General features: G+C 55.3%; 1 protein-coding gene and 1 pseudogene across 1 annotated transcript in view; one reads left to right on the plus strand and one right to left on the minus strand.

Annotated features, from left to right (window-relative positions):
* The first annotated feature begins 2,439 nt into the window (after positions 1–2,439).
* On the plus strand, positions 2,440–4,855 carry LOC116552441 (annotated as a pseudogene).
* A 1,450-nt stretch (positions 4,856–6,305) lies between these two features.
* The window catches only part of PLEKHG4B (pleckstrin homology and RhoGEF domain containing G4B), an 87,150-nt gene continuing 76,882 nt past the window's right edge, over positions 6,306–16,573 (minus strand). Inside the window, 4 exon segments of the mRNA XM_032279198.1 lie at positions 6,306–7,578; positions 7,581–7,856; positions 8,050–8,166; positions 15,975–16,155. Coding sequence (XP_032135089.1) covers positions 7,541–7,578; positions 7,581–7,856; positions 8,050–8,166; positions 15,975–16,155 — 612 coding nt within the window. The 3' untranslated portion in view covers positions 6,306–7,540.

The following is a 16,573-nucleotide window of genomic DNA, read 5'->3' on the forward strand; positions in this document are numbered from 1 at the left end:
CAGCTCTCTCTGAGCTGCAGAGTCCTGTCTGCAACCCTGGGACCTGCGTGGCCGGGAATGCTGCAGGTAACGCGATACACCTGTGTGGTGGGCGGTGCCCACGGTTCACTCAGCGCTGACGGTGTGGACGGCTGCTGGGGGCCTGCACTCGCCTGTCCCAGTAACTCTGCCACATGGGGCAGAGTCAGCACATGCCACTACAGGGCACCGCATGTTCATGGGCTTTGGAGGGTCACGTCCGTGAGAAACAGAGGCCAAGGGAGACTGAGAGAAAGAGGCAGAGACAGAGAGACAGAGGCAGAGAGACAGAGAGAGACTAGTAAACAGACTGACAGAAACAGAGACAGAGGGACAGAGAGAGACACTGAGAGGCAGGGAGAAAGGGAGACAGAGAGAGGGAGACAGAGACTAGGAGAGACTAGTACAGAGAGAAAGAGAGAGAGACAGAGGCGGTAGTAGGAGAGGGAAGGGCAGGCCCCGCAGCCTCCCTCTCTCCCTTACTGTTCTTTCTTTTGGAGAGGGGTGGTCCTCTTGGGGTTCCTATTCCAGCAGGACCACCCAGCACAGCGCCCGTCAGCCTCAGGCCCACCATTCCAACGGGGGGCCACAGCTCTGGGCTCCCTATGGGAAATGCCACTGGAAACGGGGGAGGTCTTTCTCAGACTAACTCAAGAGCTGCCTCGCTAACTCCACAAGACCTAATAAAACCAAAATGAGCCAAGATTCCAGTTCTGTGCAGAGATGCCGGAGCATCCCGCCCACTGGCCTTCACTGGTCTTCACTGGTCTGCGAGGTCATGAAGCACACTGGTCCTAGGATGGCTCACCCTGGCTCTGAGACACTGGCCATGGGCGGTGGGCATGGGGTTGGGGGGTCGGGGACTGGTGCTCCCACCCTGGGTCACCCCATGACCTTTGGAGGGTGGGAGAGCTCTGGGCTGCATGAGCACGGGGAGCTGCGGCTGGTGGGCAGGGCTGAGTCCCTGCTGGACGGAGGGTGGGGGAACCATCCAGGAGGGAAGCAAAAGAGGCCAGGCCAGGCCTGGTGGGGGCCACTGTGGGTGACGGCAGGCCCTGAGCTTTGGCGTGGCAGCCCCTGCCTGAGAGCTTCCTGTCCAGGCCCGCGCATAGTCTGGAGACACCACGGGGGCTCTCCCTGGAGGACCCGCCTCCATCACAGCTGTCCAGAGAAAACTGCTGCTACTCACATCCCAGGGCCTCTCCCCAGGACTCTGCCCCCTAAGGCTGCGACAGCACAGGCGTGCCTGGTCCCTAGTGAGGCCTCTGAGACGGACACATGGTGGCAGGGCAGGACGGGGAGCATCGCGGCGCCTGCCTCCAGTACCAAAGCTTGGGAGGCTCTATGCGGCCACCTCTGCGGGGCGGATCTACAGCTTAGGGGATCCAGGTCCCAGCCAGATGGGGCACGGGGCGGCTGCAGCACCACCCAGCTGCTGTCATGGGGGTTCCGTGGGTAACAGGGTTTGCTGCTCCGATGTGGAACAAGAGCGTCTGCCTCGTAGCAGGTGCACGTGTGACACACAAGCTCTCATGTGACTTACCTCGAGTTGTGGAAAACAGTCTCTCTATGTCACAGGCACACAGAACCTACGTTCACCCGTCGTTTTGTAACTGAATTCTGGACCTAGGCCCCAGGTGCTCAGCTTGGGCCCAGCCAAGGTGCTGGGGCACCTTGGGGATGGTGCTGAGGCGTGGGTGAGAGCTGTGGAGCTCACCGCCCGGCATTGCTCAGGCAACTTGGAAGGAGGCACTGGCTGGGCCCAGAGGGTCCTGGGGAGGGCTAGAGCTCACTGCGGGCACCCCAACCTTGTCCACAGAGTCCCAGGCTGGCTCCTCCGGGGGCTTGGTTTAGAAACCACCTCACTGACCACCAGCCCTGAGCACTAGGATGGTGGGGTCCTACACCTGCTGAGCGGGGGAGGAAATCACACACCTTCCCGGCTCCCAGCATTGAGGTGGGGGCAGGGAGGATCCCACACTCTCCCTGAGGGGTCCTGCTGCTGAGGCATGGGTGGGGAGGATCCCTCACTCTCCCTGAGGGATTTGGGTGCTGAGGTGTGGGTGGGGAGGATCCCACACTCTCCCTGGGGGATTTGGGCGCTGAGGTGTGGGTGGGGAGGATCCCTCAGTCTCCCTGGGGGGTTTGGGCGCTGAGGTGTGGGTGGGGAGGATCCCACACTCTCCCTGGGGGGTTTGGGCGCTGAGGTGTGGGTGGGGAGGATCCCACACTCTCCCTGGGGGGTCCTGCTGCTGAGGCATGGGTAGGGAGGATCCCTCACTCTCCCTGAGGGGTTTGGGTGCTGAGGTGTGGGCGGGGAGGATCCCACACTCTCTGGGGGTTTGGGTGCCGAGGTGGGCAAGGAGGATCCCACACTCTCCCTGGGGGGTTTGGGTGCCAAGCTGGGTGGGGAGGATCCCACACCCTCCCTGGGGGATCCTGGTGCTGAGGTGTGGGTGGGAGCCATGGAGCTCACCGCCCAGTATTGCTCGGGCAGCTTGGAAGGAGGCATAGGTGGTCAAGGTGAGGGGGCCGCTGTGGGACCGTGGCCATCAGCCCCTCCCAGGCAGAGAGCAACTCTGGGAGGAGCTGGGTCAGGCTGGGGCTCTGGGGCTGTCCCCCAATGTGCTCAGCGATGCCTCCGGGCTGGCATCACTGCATTGAGGCTGTCCCCATGTCCCCGGTGGGCCCCCCAGCTCCCAGCACCCCCAGTACTGGGTGGAGGTGGCCTCACACGGCGGGACCAGTGACCCTGAGGGCCATAGTGGCCGCCTCTCTGCTTCTCAGCACCAGCTTTGGCTCATGGCCCAGAATCCTATGGAGAAACGTTTCTTGTCTAAATGAAACCTTCGTGTCTGTTGGTGAAGCCCATGAGGCCTGATTCAGACGGAAGCACCACTCTGCTTAGAAACAGGTATTTCCTAACCCTGCCTTTTGGAAATCAGAGTCAAATCCCAGTGTGGAAAGATGGCCAGCAGGAAGCCGCCATTTCACGCTGGGACTGGCTCCGGGACAGTTTGGACATGCAGTGAAACTCAAGAAACAGAAAACGGCTTCTTCTCCGAGAAAACACCAAATGGCGATGATGCCGGTGCAGTGGTGGGGCCCAGGGATGGGGAACCACGGTGGCTTCCATGGAGGTTTCAGCAGTGGCATCCAGGGCCAGGGTCACGGCCATGCTGAGGCTGAGGCCGCGGAGCTCACGGAGGCAAGGCTGAGGACAAGGAGGGGACGCCCGTCACCAAGCCGGGCTGCCTGGTCAAGGACATGAAGATCAAGTCCCCGGAGGAGATCGCTCTCTTCTCTCTGCCCATCAAGGAATCTGAGATCACTGACTTTTTCCTGGGGGCCGTACTCAAGGATGAGGTTTTGAAGATGATGCCGGTGCAGAAGCAGACCCGGTGGCCAGCACACCAGGTTCAAGGCGTTTGCTGCCTCTGGGGACTACAATGGCCACGTTGGTCTGGGTATTAAGTGCTCCAAGGAGGTGGCCACTGCCATCCATGGGGCCATCACCCTGGGCAAGCTCTCCATTGTCCCCGTGCGCAGAGGCTACTGGGGGAACAAGATGGGCAAGCCCCACACCGTCCCTTGCAAGGTGACGGGCCGCTGTGGCTCTGTGCTGGGGCCTCCTCCCTGCACCCAGGGGCACTGGCATTGTCTCAGCGTCTGTGCCCAAGAAGCTGCTCATGATGGCTGGTATCAGTGACTGGCACACCTCAGCCAGGGACTGCACTGCCACCCGACAAGGCCACCTTTGATGCCATCTCTGACTTACAGCTACCTGACCCCCGACCTCTGGAAGAAGCCTGTATTCACCAAGTCTCCGTATCAGGAATTCACTGACCACCTCGTCAAGACCCACACCAAAGTCTCCGTGCAGAGGACCCACGCTCCAGCTGTGGCTACAACAAAGGGTTTTTATACAAGAAAAATAAATGTGTTAACCCTGAAAAAACAAAACAAAACAGAAAATGAGGCCAAAGAGCCCGTGGGTTAAACAAAAAGCAGGAACAAGATGGGCTCCCGGGGATGGACACCTTCTTCCCCACAGGCGCCTCAGTCCTGCGGGGATGCACCCACATCCAGGCTCCATGCTACCCGGAGAGAGACTAGAGGCTTGTGCCAGCCCAGATGGGAGGCACCAAGGTCCTGGGAGGCCCAAGGATGTGCTCAGGATGGTGCAGTCACTCATGCTGGCCCCAGTGTAGCCCCCGCATGGCTCCCCAGTGGGTTGGCCATAGGCATGAGCTGTGCCCCCGCACCTGGCTCTGCCCCTGCACACCCGGGGCCCCCAGCAGCCTCCACGTCCACAGCCTCTGACGGGGCTTAGATGCTTTCCGATTCGAGGCAACACTCTTGAAGTGGTTTTCATGGGGGCAGTGGCATATGGGTTCCTGAGGGCACCTGTCCCAGGCAGTGCCAGAGTGCGCCTAGAGCTGGGCGGCCTCTGGGGCTGCGTGATGGTGACTGTCCACGCTCAGGATGTGGAGGTAACTGACTTCTGTGTGCACAGCCCCTGCCTCCCGGGATGTGCTGTGCGCATGCTTGTACTTTTTAAAAATACTGCTTTGTTGGGATTTAAGCGACATACAGTGAACTGCACGACTTTAAAGCATGCAGTTTGACGACTCTGGATACAAGAGCACACCCGTGAAGCTACTCCTGCATTCACGCAACCCAGAGAGCAGGGCTGTCTGGCTCGCCGGCGTCCTGCGCCCTGCCCGCGTTTGCTTCCATCTCTCACCACGTGTCTTCTGTGTCACCCCCCACCCACCTTCCCTTTCCCTCTTTTTCTACAAATATTTAGACTGGATTCTTTTTAGACGGAGTCTCGCTCTGTAACCCAGGCTGAGTGCAGTGGCGCGATCTTGGCTCACTGCAACCTCCGCCTCCCAGATTCTTGCAATTCTCCTGCCTCAGACTCCCAAGAAGCTGGGACTATAGGCACATGCCGCCACACCCGGCTAAATTTTTGCATTTTCGTAGAGATGGGATTTTACCGTGTCGCCCAGGCTGGTCTCAAACTCCTGAGCTCCAGCAATCCGCCTGCCTCAGCCTCCCAAAGTGCTGGGATGACAGGCGTGAGCCACCGCGCCCAGCCTGGACTGGATTTCTAAAAATTCAATTTTATCTCCCCTGATGGTTTATTAGCTGTCATTGTTTTGTTATGTTAGTGATTGTTTCAAGGGTTTCTAAGTATGTCTTTAGCTTACCACAATCTACCTTCAAGTGGTACCGCCTCACTTCACGTATCATATCCAGCTTCTCCCAGCCCTCATGCTACTGCGGCTGCGCAGCTCACCCAGACGTAGAGTACAAACCGCAGATACATTCATACTTTTGTTTAGACAGTTAGCTTTTATTTTTTTGACAGAGATGCAGTCTTGCTATGTTTCCCAGGATAATCCCCAATTCCTGGGCTCAAGTGACCCTCTGGCCTCAGCCTCCCAAAGTGCTGGGATTAGACATGAGCCACCACACCCGGCCAAGCACTAATCTTTTAACCCATTTCCCATTTAGGAAAAAAAGTGCAGCTCACTTCCAGGGCTCACTTCTTGGGGCAAACGGGAGATGCGTTAAAGAGAGTTAAATAACAAGAGGCAAATCTCGTCTCGTGCACAGGCTCTTCATTTTTCTTTTCCTGAGGCACATCCTTCAATGTTTCTTGCAGTGCGGGTCTGCGGGTGACGAATTATGTTAGCTTCCGTGTGTATGCAAATGTCTTTACTTCACCTTCCTTTGGAAAGATTTTGTCAGGCACAGAATTTGACTTTGGCAGTTTTCTCCTTAGTACATTACGCTGCCTCACCCACACCGGCTGCTCCCGAGAAGTCGGCCGTCCCCGAGAAGTCGGCCGTCCCGAGGAGTCGGCTCTTCCCGAGGAGTCGGCTCTTCCCGAGGAGTCGGCCGTCCCCGAGAAGTTGGCTGCTCCCAAGAAGTCAGCTGCTCCCAAGAAGTCAGCTGCTCCCGAGAGGTTGGCTGTCCTCATCAGATTTGTGCCTCCCAACAAAATGTGCCCTTGTTCTCTGACTGCTTTTAGGATTTTCTGCTTATCCCTGGTTCTATGCAGTTTGATTATGATGTGCATTCACGTCTCTTGTGTTTGGAGTTCACAGGGTCTACAGGACTCCAGACTTACACCAGTGGCCCCGTGTTCTCAGGCCTTTGGCCTCTGAGTCACGCCACTGGCCTCCCTGGCTCTGAGGCTTTAGGACTTGGACTGAGCCACAGCAGCAGCTTCCTTGGGTCTCCAGCTCGTGGGCGGCCTACTGTGGGGCCTTTTACCTGCCACAATTGTGTCAGCTGACCCCCCAAGGCCCCTCTGAGCTGTCTGCTGGTCTGTCTACCTATCTATTGATCTATCTGTCTGTATATACATCAAGCTATCTCCTATTGCTTCTGTCTGGGAGACCTGACTAATGCAACCAGCTTCCACCGATGCCTCTTGAAGCTGCCTCACAGTCTCTTCTGTGAAATCCAGCCAGTTCCCCCATCCAGGGTAGTTTTCACTGTCAATATTGTGGGTTCTCTCCCCATAAGGCCAGTCTGGGTCTTCTTGGTCTCTTCCATGCGATTTCTGAACTTTTTGGACGTCTGGGATGCAAGTGCAGCCACGGTGTGAGTTCTGTTGTTCTCGCTCCAATGCCGGCTCTGCACGGTCGGCTTGCCCGGCGGTGACTCTCCCTGGCATGTCTGCACTTTGCTGCGCCTCTGCAAGCCGTGAACTGTGAGGTCGGGCACCCTGCGTTTACCCTGCAGGGTGCAGACACTTCGGGAACTAGAGATCATCTAGAGCTTTGTTCGGGGATGGAGTGAATTATCTGCAAAAGTCTGATCAGTTTTGGTCTTGCTTTTATGATTTTGTAGGTTGGTCAGGAGCAGGGCTCATTCTAGGGCTAATTATCCCCACTCCTGAGGCACGACCTTCTGAGAACTCCACCTAATGCTCACAGGCTGTCTGCTGGGAATGGGTCCTGTCCCCAGCCCACGTGAGCACCAGGAACTGATCTTCAGTCAAAGGTTTCTCCCAGCCTGGCAGCCTCCCTGCTGGAGTGTGTGAATGGGTAGCACCCCACTGGAGGGGCCGATCGGGTGAGTCCTTCTCCAGCAGGTGTCTCTCTGACCTCAAACGCCTGCTGATGTGGTCTCTCCAGCTCACGGAGGCTGCTGGGCTCTTCCTGGACTCTCCCTGCACTGAGGCCTGGAACCTCTCAGGGCAGAGGTTGGGGCACCTCCAGGCTCACCTGCCGTCCTCCTGTCTCTCAGGGATCACGGTCCTTTGTTGCCAAATGTCTGTCTTGACATCTGTTTCATGTTTTGTCTGTTTCTTTTGTTTTCAGTCTGTTTCCTATGATGTTGTCTTGGGTGGAAATGGAAGCTTTGTTTTTTAAATAAAAGTTTAAATTTGTTTGAAAATGTTTGGGAGTATCTAAAATCCTGGGAAACACCTGGACACATGCCCTACTGCTCCCTGTGTATCGTCCTGGCCGCCTGATGGGCATCTGTACCCCGACAGCCGTCAGGCCTGGCGTGCCCGGCTCAGTGGCACAGTGGGAGCCCCTCACGCACCGCAGCCTGGGTGCCCGTCTCCAGCTCTGGCTCTGGCTCATCTTCCTCGACGCAGGCTCTGATGTCAGATGACCAGGGGCCGTGGGCAGGGCTCCACAGGCCCGGGTGGGCTGGGCTGGCGGACACAAGCAGGCCTGGCGACCCCAGGATGGAGGCTTGGCTGCTGGAGGAGGAGGTGCTGCTGTCCGAGATGGTGGAGTGTGGCCGCTTGCAGGGGGCGGCATGGTCGAAGGAGGGCACCGCTGTGGACCCTCTCGCTTGTGACTCTGGAAAGGGACAGAAAGCAGGTCGGGCCGGCCTCCACTCCAGAAGTGCCGCCAAGTTCAGGAATGGGATCAGGGCCATCCAGAAGGCAGACCAGGCTTTGCCCCCGAAGACGTGCCCGTCCCACCCACCACGTCGGCCACAGGCCCCATGTGCTCTGCAGGGCGAGTGAGGGCGGGGCTGAGGCCACGTTACCTGTGCCTTGGACGGTGCAGCCGTGGGCCCGGCTGCTGATCGCTGCACTGCTGGGCTGGACGTCCAGGAATGGCTTGTTCCCTATCCCCATGGACGCCATTTCTTGGATCCTGAGTTCTAAGACAGAGGAAAGTAGGACAGTTTCCAAAGCGACTTGGGGGCTAGTGCCCACCCGAAGACCCCAGCGCCAGGGTGCGGGGTTTCCCATTCGGGTTTTCAGCACCGTGGAGATCTCTTCCCAGGAGCCCAAGGCAGTAAGCAGGAAAGAGGAGGCCACGAGACCTTGGAAACAGCGTGTCCAGCCTGGCGGGGAGGAAGGTCCCTGTCTGCCGGTAAGCGGGGGAGGCCACGCAGGGTCCCTGTCTGCCCGTAAGCGGGGGAGGCCACGCAGGGTCCCTGACTGCTGGTAAGCGGAGGAGGCCACGAAGGGTCCCTGTCTGCTCGTAAGCGGGGGAGGCCACGCAGGGTCCCTGACTGCTGGTAAGCGGGGGAGGCCACGCAGGGTCCCTGACTGCTGGTAAGTGGGAGGGGCCTACGAGTTTGACTATTGAGAGGGGAGCTAAGTATAAGGTGAGAGTTTGGGAATGAATTTATTCTTGATCAAATTAAGCAAAAAAAGATATTAATTGTAAGGAAAAACGTGTGAGGACAGAAGACAAATTGCATTTATGGAGTCATAATGCATATGCTGAGTAATATTATAGTAAGAATTATTTTCTAGAGCTCTTGGGAGAATGGGAAGAAGTACAGCGTGTGTGTGCTGCAGTTACAGCGTTATTGATTATCTTCATTAACAGGTAACGTGCAAAGTTGGTTATTCAAGAGTGGGCATCTGCTCTTGTTACGGAGCCAGGCAGGGAGGGGCCGAGGGCAGCTGCTGGGATGCAGGGCTGCAGCGGGCCAGCGAGCAGGACACTGCTCCTCCCCTAACCCTGAGGCACTATCTCAGGGCTAGTGTCTGCATGGACACGGGACAGCTTCCTCCTCTGGCTGCGGTGTGTTTGCCTGTACACCTTACACCCAAGCCCGCCGCCAAGAGCAACCAGAAAAGCTGAACACATTTTTTGAGGGTGTTTTGGAGGTGCCAAGGCAGTCCAGCCTCAAAGGGCCAACATCCTGGGCAGATGTGGAGCTCACAGACACTGGGCACCTGTCACATGTCTAAGCCCTCAGGGCTTGCTGCTGTCTGATAAGCAGAGAGCTCATCTTGGAGCTTCTGACAACAGCACAGGGTGGGGAGATACCGTCTGGAATTCAAGGACCGCCAGGGAGGAGGGGCCTGGGAAACTCTCATTCACTGGGGACCTGGAAAGGGAGCAAGGACTTTGCCAGGAGTGGGACAAACAGAAGCTGGATCAGTTGCCCAAAGGCATGCAGCCCCTCCCAGAGTGCCTTCGGATGATCCAGCCCTGCTCCTTCCACAGCAGTAAATCCTCTGGAGGGGAGGACACCAGCCCCGGGCTGAGATGATCCTTACACATTTCCTACGTCATCTACTGCTTAATGAAAAACCACCAGCACAACAGGAGAAAAAAGGCTGAGGAAAAACCCAGACAATTAAACACCCACGAGATAAAGGTTTGGACATTTCAGACAGGCCGTGGAGGAAGCAGATCACAGGACAGAGAGTCTCCAGAGGAACCCCAAATCCATCAAGTAAAAGGAATCAAATGCAAACCTACATATCAAAAATAAACCAACAGCTAATTAAGTGGGTTTGGCAGCAAAGCAGATGAATGACCTTTAAGACAGGTGGAAAACATGCAGACAGAAGCGTGGAAGCTGTGATAAAAACACAAAACACGTGAGCAACACGGGAACATGTGAGAAGGTCATATGTGTAATTGGAGTTCCAAGAGGAGAGCAGAGAGCAGGGCAGGAGAATGGATCAAAGGTTGCAGAACTAACCCCACGCGGGGACACACACAGGGACTGCATGCTTGTCCACGAGCAGAGCTGGCCTGGGGGCAGCCAGAGAGCTCTGTTCACGGCAGCGGCTGCTCAGGTCTCTCTGCCTGGGGGTGTTCCCCGCCTTCCTGTGGACAGGACAGAAGTGTCGGGTAGTTAACACCCAGGAGGAGCCTCAACAACGAGGGACAGGAGTTGGCGGAGAAACACCCAGGTCCCTCCGCACGGAGGCAGGGCCTGCGGGTGCCTGCCTCCCAGCGGGCGTGTGCAGGGCCTGCCTGCCAGTCACCCTCCAGGGCCTTCCCTCCTCTCTCACTTCCCCTTCTCACCAAACAAGTAGAAAACCAAGAGTGAGACACTGGAGATTTATACCCAAGTTACATTACATGTAAACACACTACTCCAATTTAAAGACAAGGATAGCCAAGCTAGATGAAAAGATAAAAGTGAAATCAAATAAAGGCCTTTTACAAGAGACACATCTCAAATACAAGAACACCAGACGCTCCAAGTAAGATGGAAAAGTATGTGCTGTGTGAACACTAACGGCAAAAGGAAACAGCAACAGCCAGGTTAACAGGGCGCACAGTGGGTCTCCTGCATCTGTGGGCTTCATATCACAGATGGAAAGGGGAAGAGCCAGGTTAACAGGACACACAGTGGGTCCTCTGCATCTGTGGGCTCCAGATCACAGATGGAAACCGGAAGAGCCACGTTAACGTTAACGGCACACAGTGGGTCTACTGCATCTGTGGGCTCCATGTCACAGATGGAAACGGGAACAGCCAGGTTAACAGGATGCACAGTGGGTCTTCTGCATTTGTGGGCTTCATATCACAGACGGAAACTGGAAAGCCAGGTTAACAGGGCACACAGTGGGTCTACTGCATCTGTGGGCTCCAGATCACAGATTCCACCAAGGATCAAAAATATATGAACAAAAAGCAATTGACAATAAAAATTAGCTGGGCGCGGTGGCTCATGTCTGTATTCCCAGCACTTTGCGAGGCCAAGGCAGGTGGATCACGAGGTCAAGAGATCAAGACCATTCTGGTCAACTTGGTGAAGGCCCGTCTCTACTGAAAAAAACCAAAAAATTAGCCGGGCTTGGTGGCATGTGCCTGTAGTCCCAGCTACTCGGGAGGCTGAGGCAGGGGAATCACTTGAACCCAGGAGGCGGAGGTTGCAGTGAGCTGAGATCGTGCCACTGCACTCCAGCCTGGTGACAGAGCAAGACTCCATCTCAAAACAAACAAACAAACAAACAAAAACAATAAAAATTAAAAATACAAATAAACCAATATCACAACTATTTATGTAGCATTTGCATTGTATTTTGTACTATAAGTAATCTACAGACGATTTTAAGTATATAGGAGCATGTGTGTAGCTTAAATGCAACTACTGTGCCATTTTATATTAGGGACTTGAACAACCTCAGACTTGGGTATCTGTGGGGGGGGCATCCTGGAGCCCACCCCCATGGACACAGAGGGACAGCTGTAGACCCAAGGCAGAGGCATTGCTAAAAACAAAGAGATGCATTTCATGATGAAAAAAGAGGCTCTGTTTCCAGGAAGATACAGCAATTCTATATTGCTATGCACCTAATAATTTAGCTTCAAAATATAGAAAGCAAAAATAGACAGAACAAAGAGAAAAATAGACATTCAAATCTACATCATCATGGGGGATTTTCACATAATTTTCCTAGTAAGTGATAAGCAGACAAAAATCCAGTAAGGATGTAAGAAATTTGAACACAATTTTCTTTTTTTTTGAGACGGAGTTTCGCTCTTGTTACCCAGGCTGGAGTGCAATGGCGCGATCTCGGCTCACCGCAACCTCCGCCTGCTGGGTTCAGGCAATTCTCCTACCTCAGCCTCCTGAGTAGCTGGGATTACAGGCACGCACCACCATGCTCAGCTAATTTTTTGTATTTTTAGTAGAGACGGGGTTTCACCATGTTGACCAGGATGGTCTCGATCTCTTGGACCTCGTGATCCACCCGCCTCGGCCTCCCACAGTGCTGGGATTACAGGCTTGAGCCACTGCGCCTGGCCAAGAACAACACAATTTTCAAAACACAACCAGACTCTGCAGTAACCACCACAAAGCACTTTCTCCCAGGTGCACGTGGAAAACACGACCAGACTCTGCAGTAGCCACCGCAAAGCACCTTCTCCCCAGGTGCATGTGGAAAACATGACCAGACTGTGCAGTACGCACCACAAAGCACTTTCTCCCAAGTGCACGTGGAAAACATGACCAGACTCTGCAGTAGCCACCGCAAAGCACCTTCTCCCCAGGTGCACGTGGAAAACATGACCAGACTGTGCAGTACGCACCACAAAGCACTTTCTCCCCAGGTGCACGTGGAAAACACGACCAGACTGTGCAGTAACCACCACAAAGCACCTTCTCCCCAGGTGCACGTGGAAAACATGACCAGACTCTGCAGTAACCACCACAAAGCACTTTCTCCCCAGACGCATGTGGAAAACACGACCAGACTGTGCAGTAACCACCAGAAAGCACCTTTTCCCCAGGTGCACGTGGAAAACACGACCCGACTCTGCAGTAAGCACCACAAAGCACTTTTTTCCCCAGGTGCACGTGGAAAATTTACCAAAATGCTAGGACACAAAACATTCCAAATAATCAAAATTATTACAGGAAGTTAGATGGGCATGAGAGGGGCAGGAGAGGGCTCCCCCAGCCACCGGGAAGGTCAGGTGACGGCTGTGTGTGCATCACACCTGCTTCTTTAAAGGTGATAACGTGGCAGCCAGTGCCAGGGAGAGGCTGTTTCCTGATGGTCCACACCTGTTGCACTCAACTTTTAACTGAAGGCAGGCGCCAGGAGAAGCAACTTTGTGCATTAACAGACAGAATGGCAGAATGTGACCTTCTGGGGGCACCTCATCAGAAAAGAGAAGAAAGCTTCAGATGGGCGTGCATACCACTTCCTAAACACACCACACAGCCTCCCATCCTGAGGGTGAGGAGCGCATGGCGCATGCAGGCAGCTGGCCCTCAGGGAAGAATCATGGGTACTGGCAGCCTACAAAGTCCTAGGATCAAGGTTAAATGGGGCACTTGATTTTGGTGCCTGCTTGGGTCTCTTCCAAGTGTACTTTCCTGCCTTAAATCCTTTTTAAATGAACCTCCACTCCTGCTCTGAAACTTGCCTCGGTCTCTTTTTCTGCCTTATGCCCCTCAGTGGAATTCTTCCTTCCGAGGAGACAAGAACTGAGGTTGCTGCGGAGCTGCAGATTCTCTGCAGTAACTTGGACCCTTCCACGGTAACAAACTCTAGTGAATATTATTTGACCAAAGTGGTCTTAAACTGAAAACTGGTATCAGAAAGTTAACTAGAAAATCTTGGAAATTAACTAATGCATTTCTAAATAACCCATAATGAGCCCAAGAAGAAATTAAAGTGGAAGAAAATATGCTGAACTGACTTAATAAACATATCACATGTACAAACTTGTGGGGTGCAGCTAATGCCAAGCTTAGGGGACAATCTGTAGTCCTAAATACTGCACAAACGAGGACAAAGCGAAGGCTAGAATCAATAACCTAAGCATCCACCCACCTCAAGAAATTAGGTGGAAAGGAAAAACAAATAATCGAAACGGCAGCACAAGAAAATAACACACAGTAGGAATTAATTAAATAGGAAATAAATGTGTAGATAATCAATTAAACCAACATTCTGTCTTCCGAGAAGAGTAATTTGGTAAACCCCTCGGAAAACTGGAGAAGTCAAGAGAGGACTCAAGGCACCAACCAGGAGATAGACACGGGGTGCCAGACCCTAGACACACCTGAAAAGCATTAGGCTCCACTTTCCAGGTGACCCACTGCACCTGCAGGGGCTGCACAGCTCTGTGGCCCACGCCCCGAGCCCCCAGGCCCAGGCAGAGTCCTGTGTGCATACCCTGTGCTCAGCTGTCTACCTGGCCCTGTTTGAGAAAGGCTGTGAAGCTAAGTAATTTGGACGTAACACCATGGAACCGTAAGGTGTTCTGAGCCCTGAGAGGAATGCGGCAGTGCCGAGTCACCGAGCGTCAGCTGCAACTTCTGCTTTTTCCGGTAAATGGTTAGGGAAGACCTGGACGCACCACAGAGAAGAATCTCTCAGAACTGCTGCCTCCTCCTCACAGACTGTTAAAGCATCTTCCTTGGGATGCAGCAACCTGTACTAACCAAGTTGCTGTGAATTCGCTGCACCCTGCTGGCAGCGTCCCTGCCTCTGTAAGTGAAGCCTCAGCTTCCCCACTGTGGAGCACGGACCCCAGCCCTTTGGAGTCTGCATTCCGGGGCGGCCATTCTCATGCTTGCGCTTGAATCAACTTAGATTTCCTGAATCTGATTACTCCAGGCCGGCAGGGTCTACTGCCTGCAGACCCCAGGTGCTTGTGCTTGGAACACAGGAGGGGCTGAAACAGACGCATCGACCCCGGGAGGCTTTGTGCACTGCAGTCAGACAGACCCCACGCAGGAAGCAGGACCGGCGGGTGGCAAAGGAAGGAAGGAAAAGGGCCAGGAAGGCTCTTTGGGTGGTGGCATCTCGGAGGTGAGGCTCTGGCCAAGTAGCTGCTTTGGGGGCTGTCCGGGGGTGAAGCCCACAGAGGTGTGGAGCAGCCAGAAGGCTGGCGACTGGTGGGGGAGCCAGAGGGGATGCCATGGGGCCCCCTGTGCCTCGCAAAGCTGGCTCCGAAGTGTTTTGGGGTCTGGTGGGGAGGTGGTAGCTGTGCCTGGAGGGGTCAAGGCTCAGCCGGGTGTGGCCGGGCAGGGGCTCTGGTCGTGCTTGTAGCTTGGATTTCTTAGGTCTGAGAGGCCACAGCAGCCAGGGTGGCTTGTAGGGATGAGGGGACAGCTGGGTTTGCAGTGACTCTGGGTATCTGTGAGGCGCTGGGGCAGACTCTGGAGTTGGAGCTCAGTGTGGGAGAAGGTCTGGGGTGGGGGGCAGTCACCGTGAAGGAAGTGTTACCAGCCACCAGGGTGGAGGAGTAAGTGCAGAGGGGCACCCCCAGTGAAGAAGCTGGGGGAGGAGCAAATGAGGGGGGACACTGAGGGAGAAGGGAGGAGGCCTGGGGGAGGGGTCTTCGGGTGGGGGATGAGGGCTCTGGGGAGAGCCCTCTCACCTGTAGGAAGACTGAGGGCCCCGGGGGCCAGACCAGCAGGGCAGGGGCAGGAAGCCGACCAGAAGGTTAAATCTGGAGCCAGAGCTGCGGGGGACTCTCTAGGGTGGCCGCAGTGCCGGGTGTGTTGGGAAGGGCCTTGTTTATGTTCCCTTGTGTACACGAGAGCTGCATGTGTGAGTGCCGTCAGGTCCACCCAAGAGCTTCCTCGTAAAGTGCTGATCGAGGGCCCCAGGTGCCCTGGCCAGGGTGGGCTTCTTGGGCAGCCATGAGAAGAAAATGGGCGGTTGGGCTCTTGGGGGCTCCTAAGAGTGATGAGGCCCTGAGGGAGGTTGGCTTTGGAGATTGAATCACGCAGCTCAAACCCTAAATTTTGGACCTTTGGTTATAGGCTACCTTGCCTCCCTGCCTCCCTGTTCCCAGCTCAGACCAGATGTCCCTGGCAGAGAAGTCCCCTTGACTATTCCGTTCTCGATGTGAAACGCAAAATATACCCCCACCCCACCGAGAAACAGACACGGCGTGTAGCCAGTCAAATCGCTGTATAACTGTGCACCAGTGTAACCTATTAACTTTTCCCGGACGTGTCTCCCCACTTCAGGGCAGTGACCCCATCGCTGTGCAGTCTGCGTCCTCCCGGGTGGCCGCCCTCAGAGCTTGTGCTCAAGTGAAGTCCATATTTAATCATAGTGCCCGAATCTCAGCATTAAGGTTGAAGCTCCGCTCCCAACCCATGCCTGCACCCCAGCCCCACTCCCAGCCCTGGCCCCTGGACGCAGTCCCCAGCTCTCAGCCCAGCCCCACCCTGGCCCCGGCCCTAGCTGTGCCCGAGCTGGGCAGGTCCTGCGGCCCCCATCTTCCCACCTCTGCTCCTCAGCGCCTGCTGCCACAGGATCCTCCCTATGATGTCTGTCCACCTGCTCTTGACCGCTGCCGAGCTTGCTTGGAGAATGTAGGTGTCCTGAGATTTCCGCCGCCTGCGAAACCAAATCTCAAACCTCAAGCCACTGTCCCCGACGTTCTGTGTCATCCCGATCTCAGCCGTCTGCAGTCAGCAAACACCCGTGGCAGCACCGTCAGGCACACACGTGTTCTCTGAATGACTGGCTATTTTCTGGCCGACTGACCCAAATTCCTCAGTGTTGGAGGTCACTTAACCCAGACACCAAATGACAAACGTGTGGGATGGGTCAGGGTGGGCGACACCACACTGCTCACGACTATGTGAGGCTGCTCTTGAGTGTGCAAGGGAGAGTGCTTGTGTGCAGGACAGCTGCCTGTGTGTGTCTGCTAATGAGTGTGTGAGGGAGAGTGCTTGTGTGCAGGACAGCTGCCTGTGTGTATCTGCTGAGTGTGTGCGGGAATACTTGTGTGCAGGACAGCTACCTGTGTGTGTCTGCTCATGAGTGTGCGCAGGAGTGCTTGTGTGCAGGACAGCTGCCTGTGTGTGTCTGCTCATGAGT

This window comes from Sapajus apella, unplaced genomic scaffold (assembly GCF_009761245.1).
Source record: "Sapajus apella isolate SASKATOON/1434 unplaced genomic scaffold, GSC_monkey_1.0 scaffold11, whole genome shotgun sequence".
In the NCBI taxonomy this organism is placed as follows: Eukaryota; Metazoa; Chordata; class Mammalia; order Primates; family Cebidae; genus Sapajus; species Sapajus apella.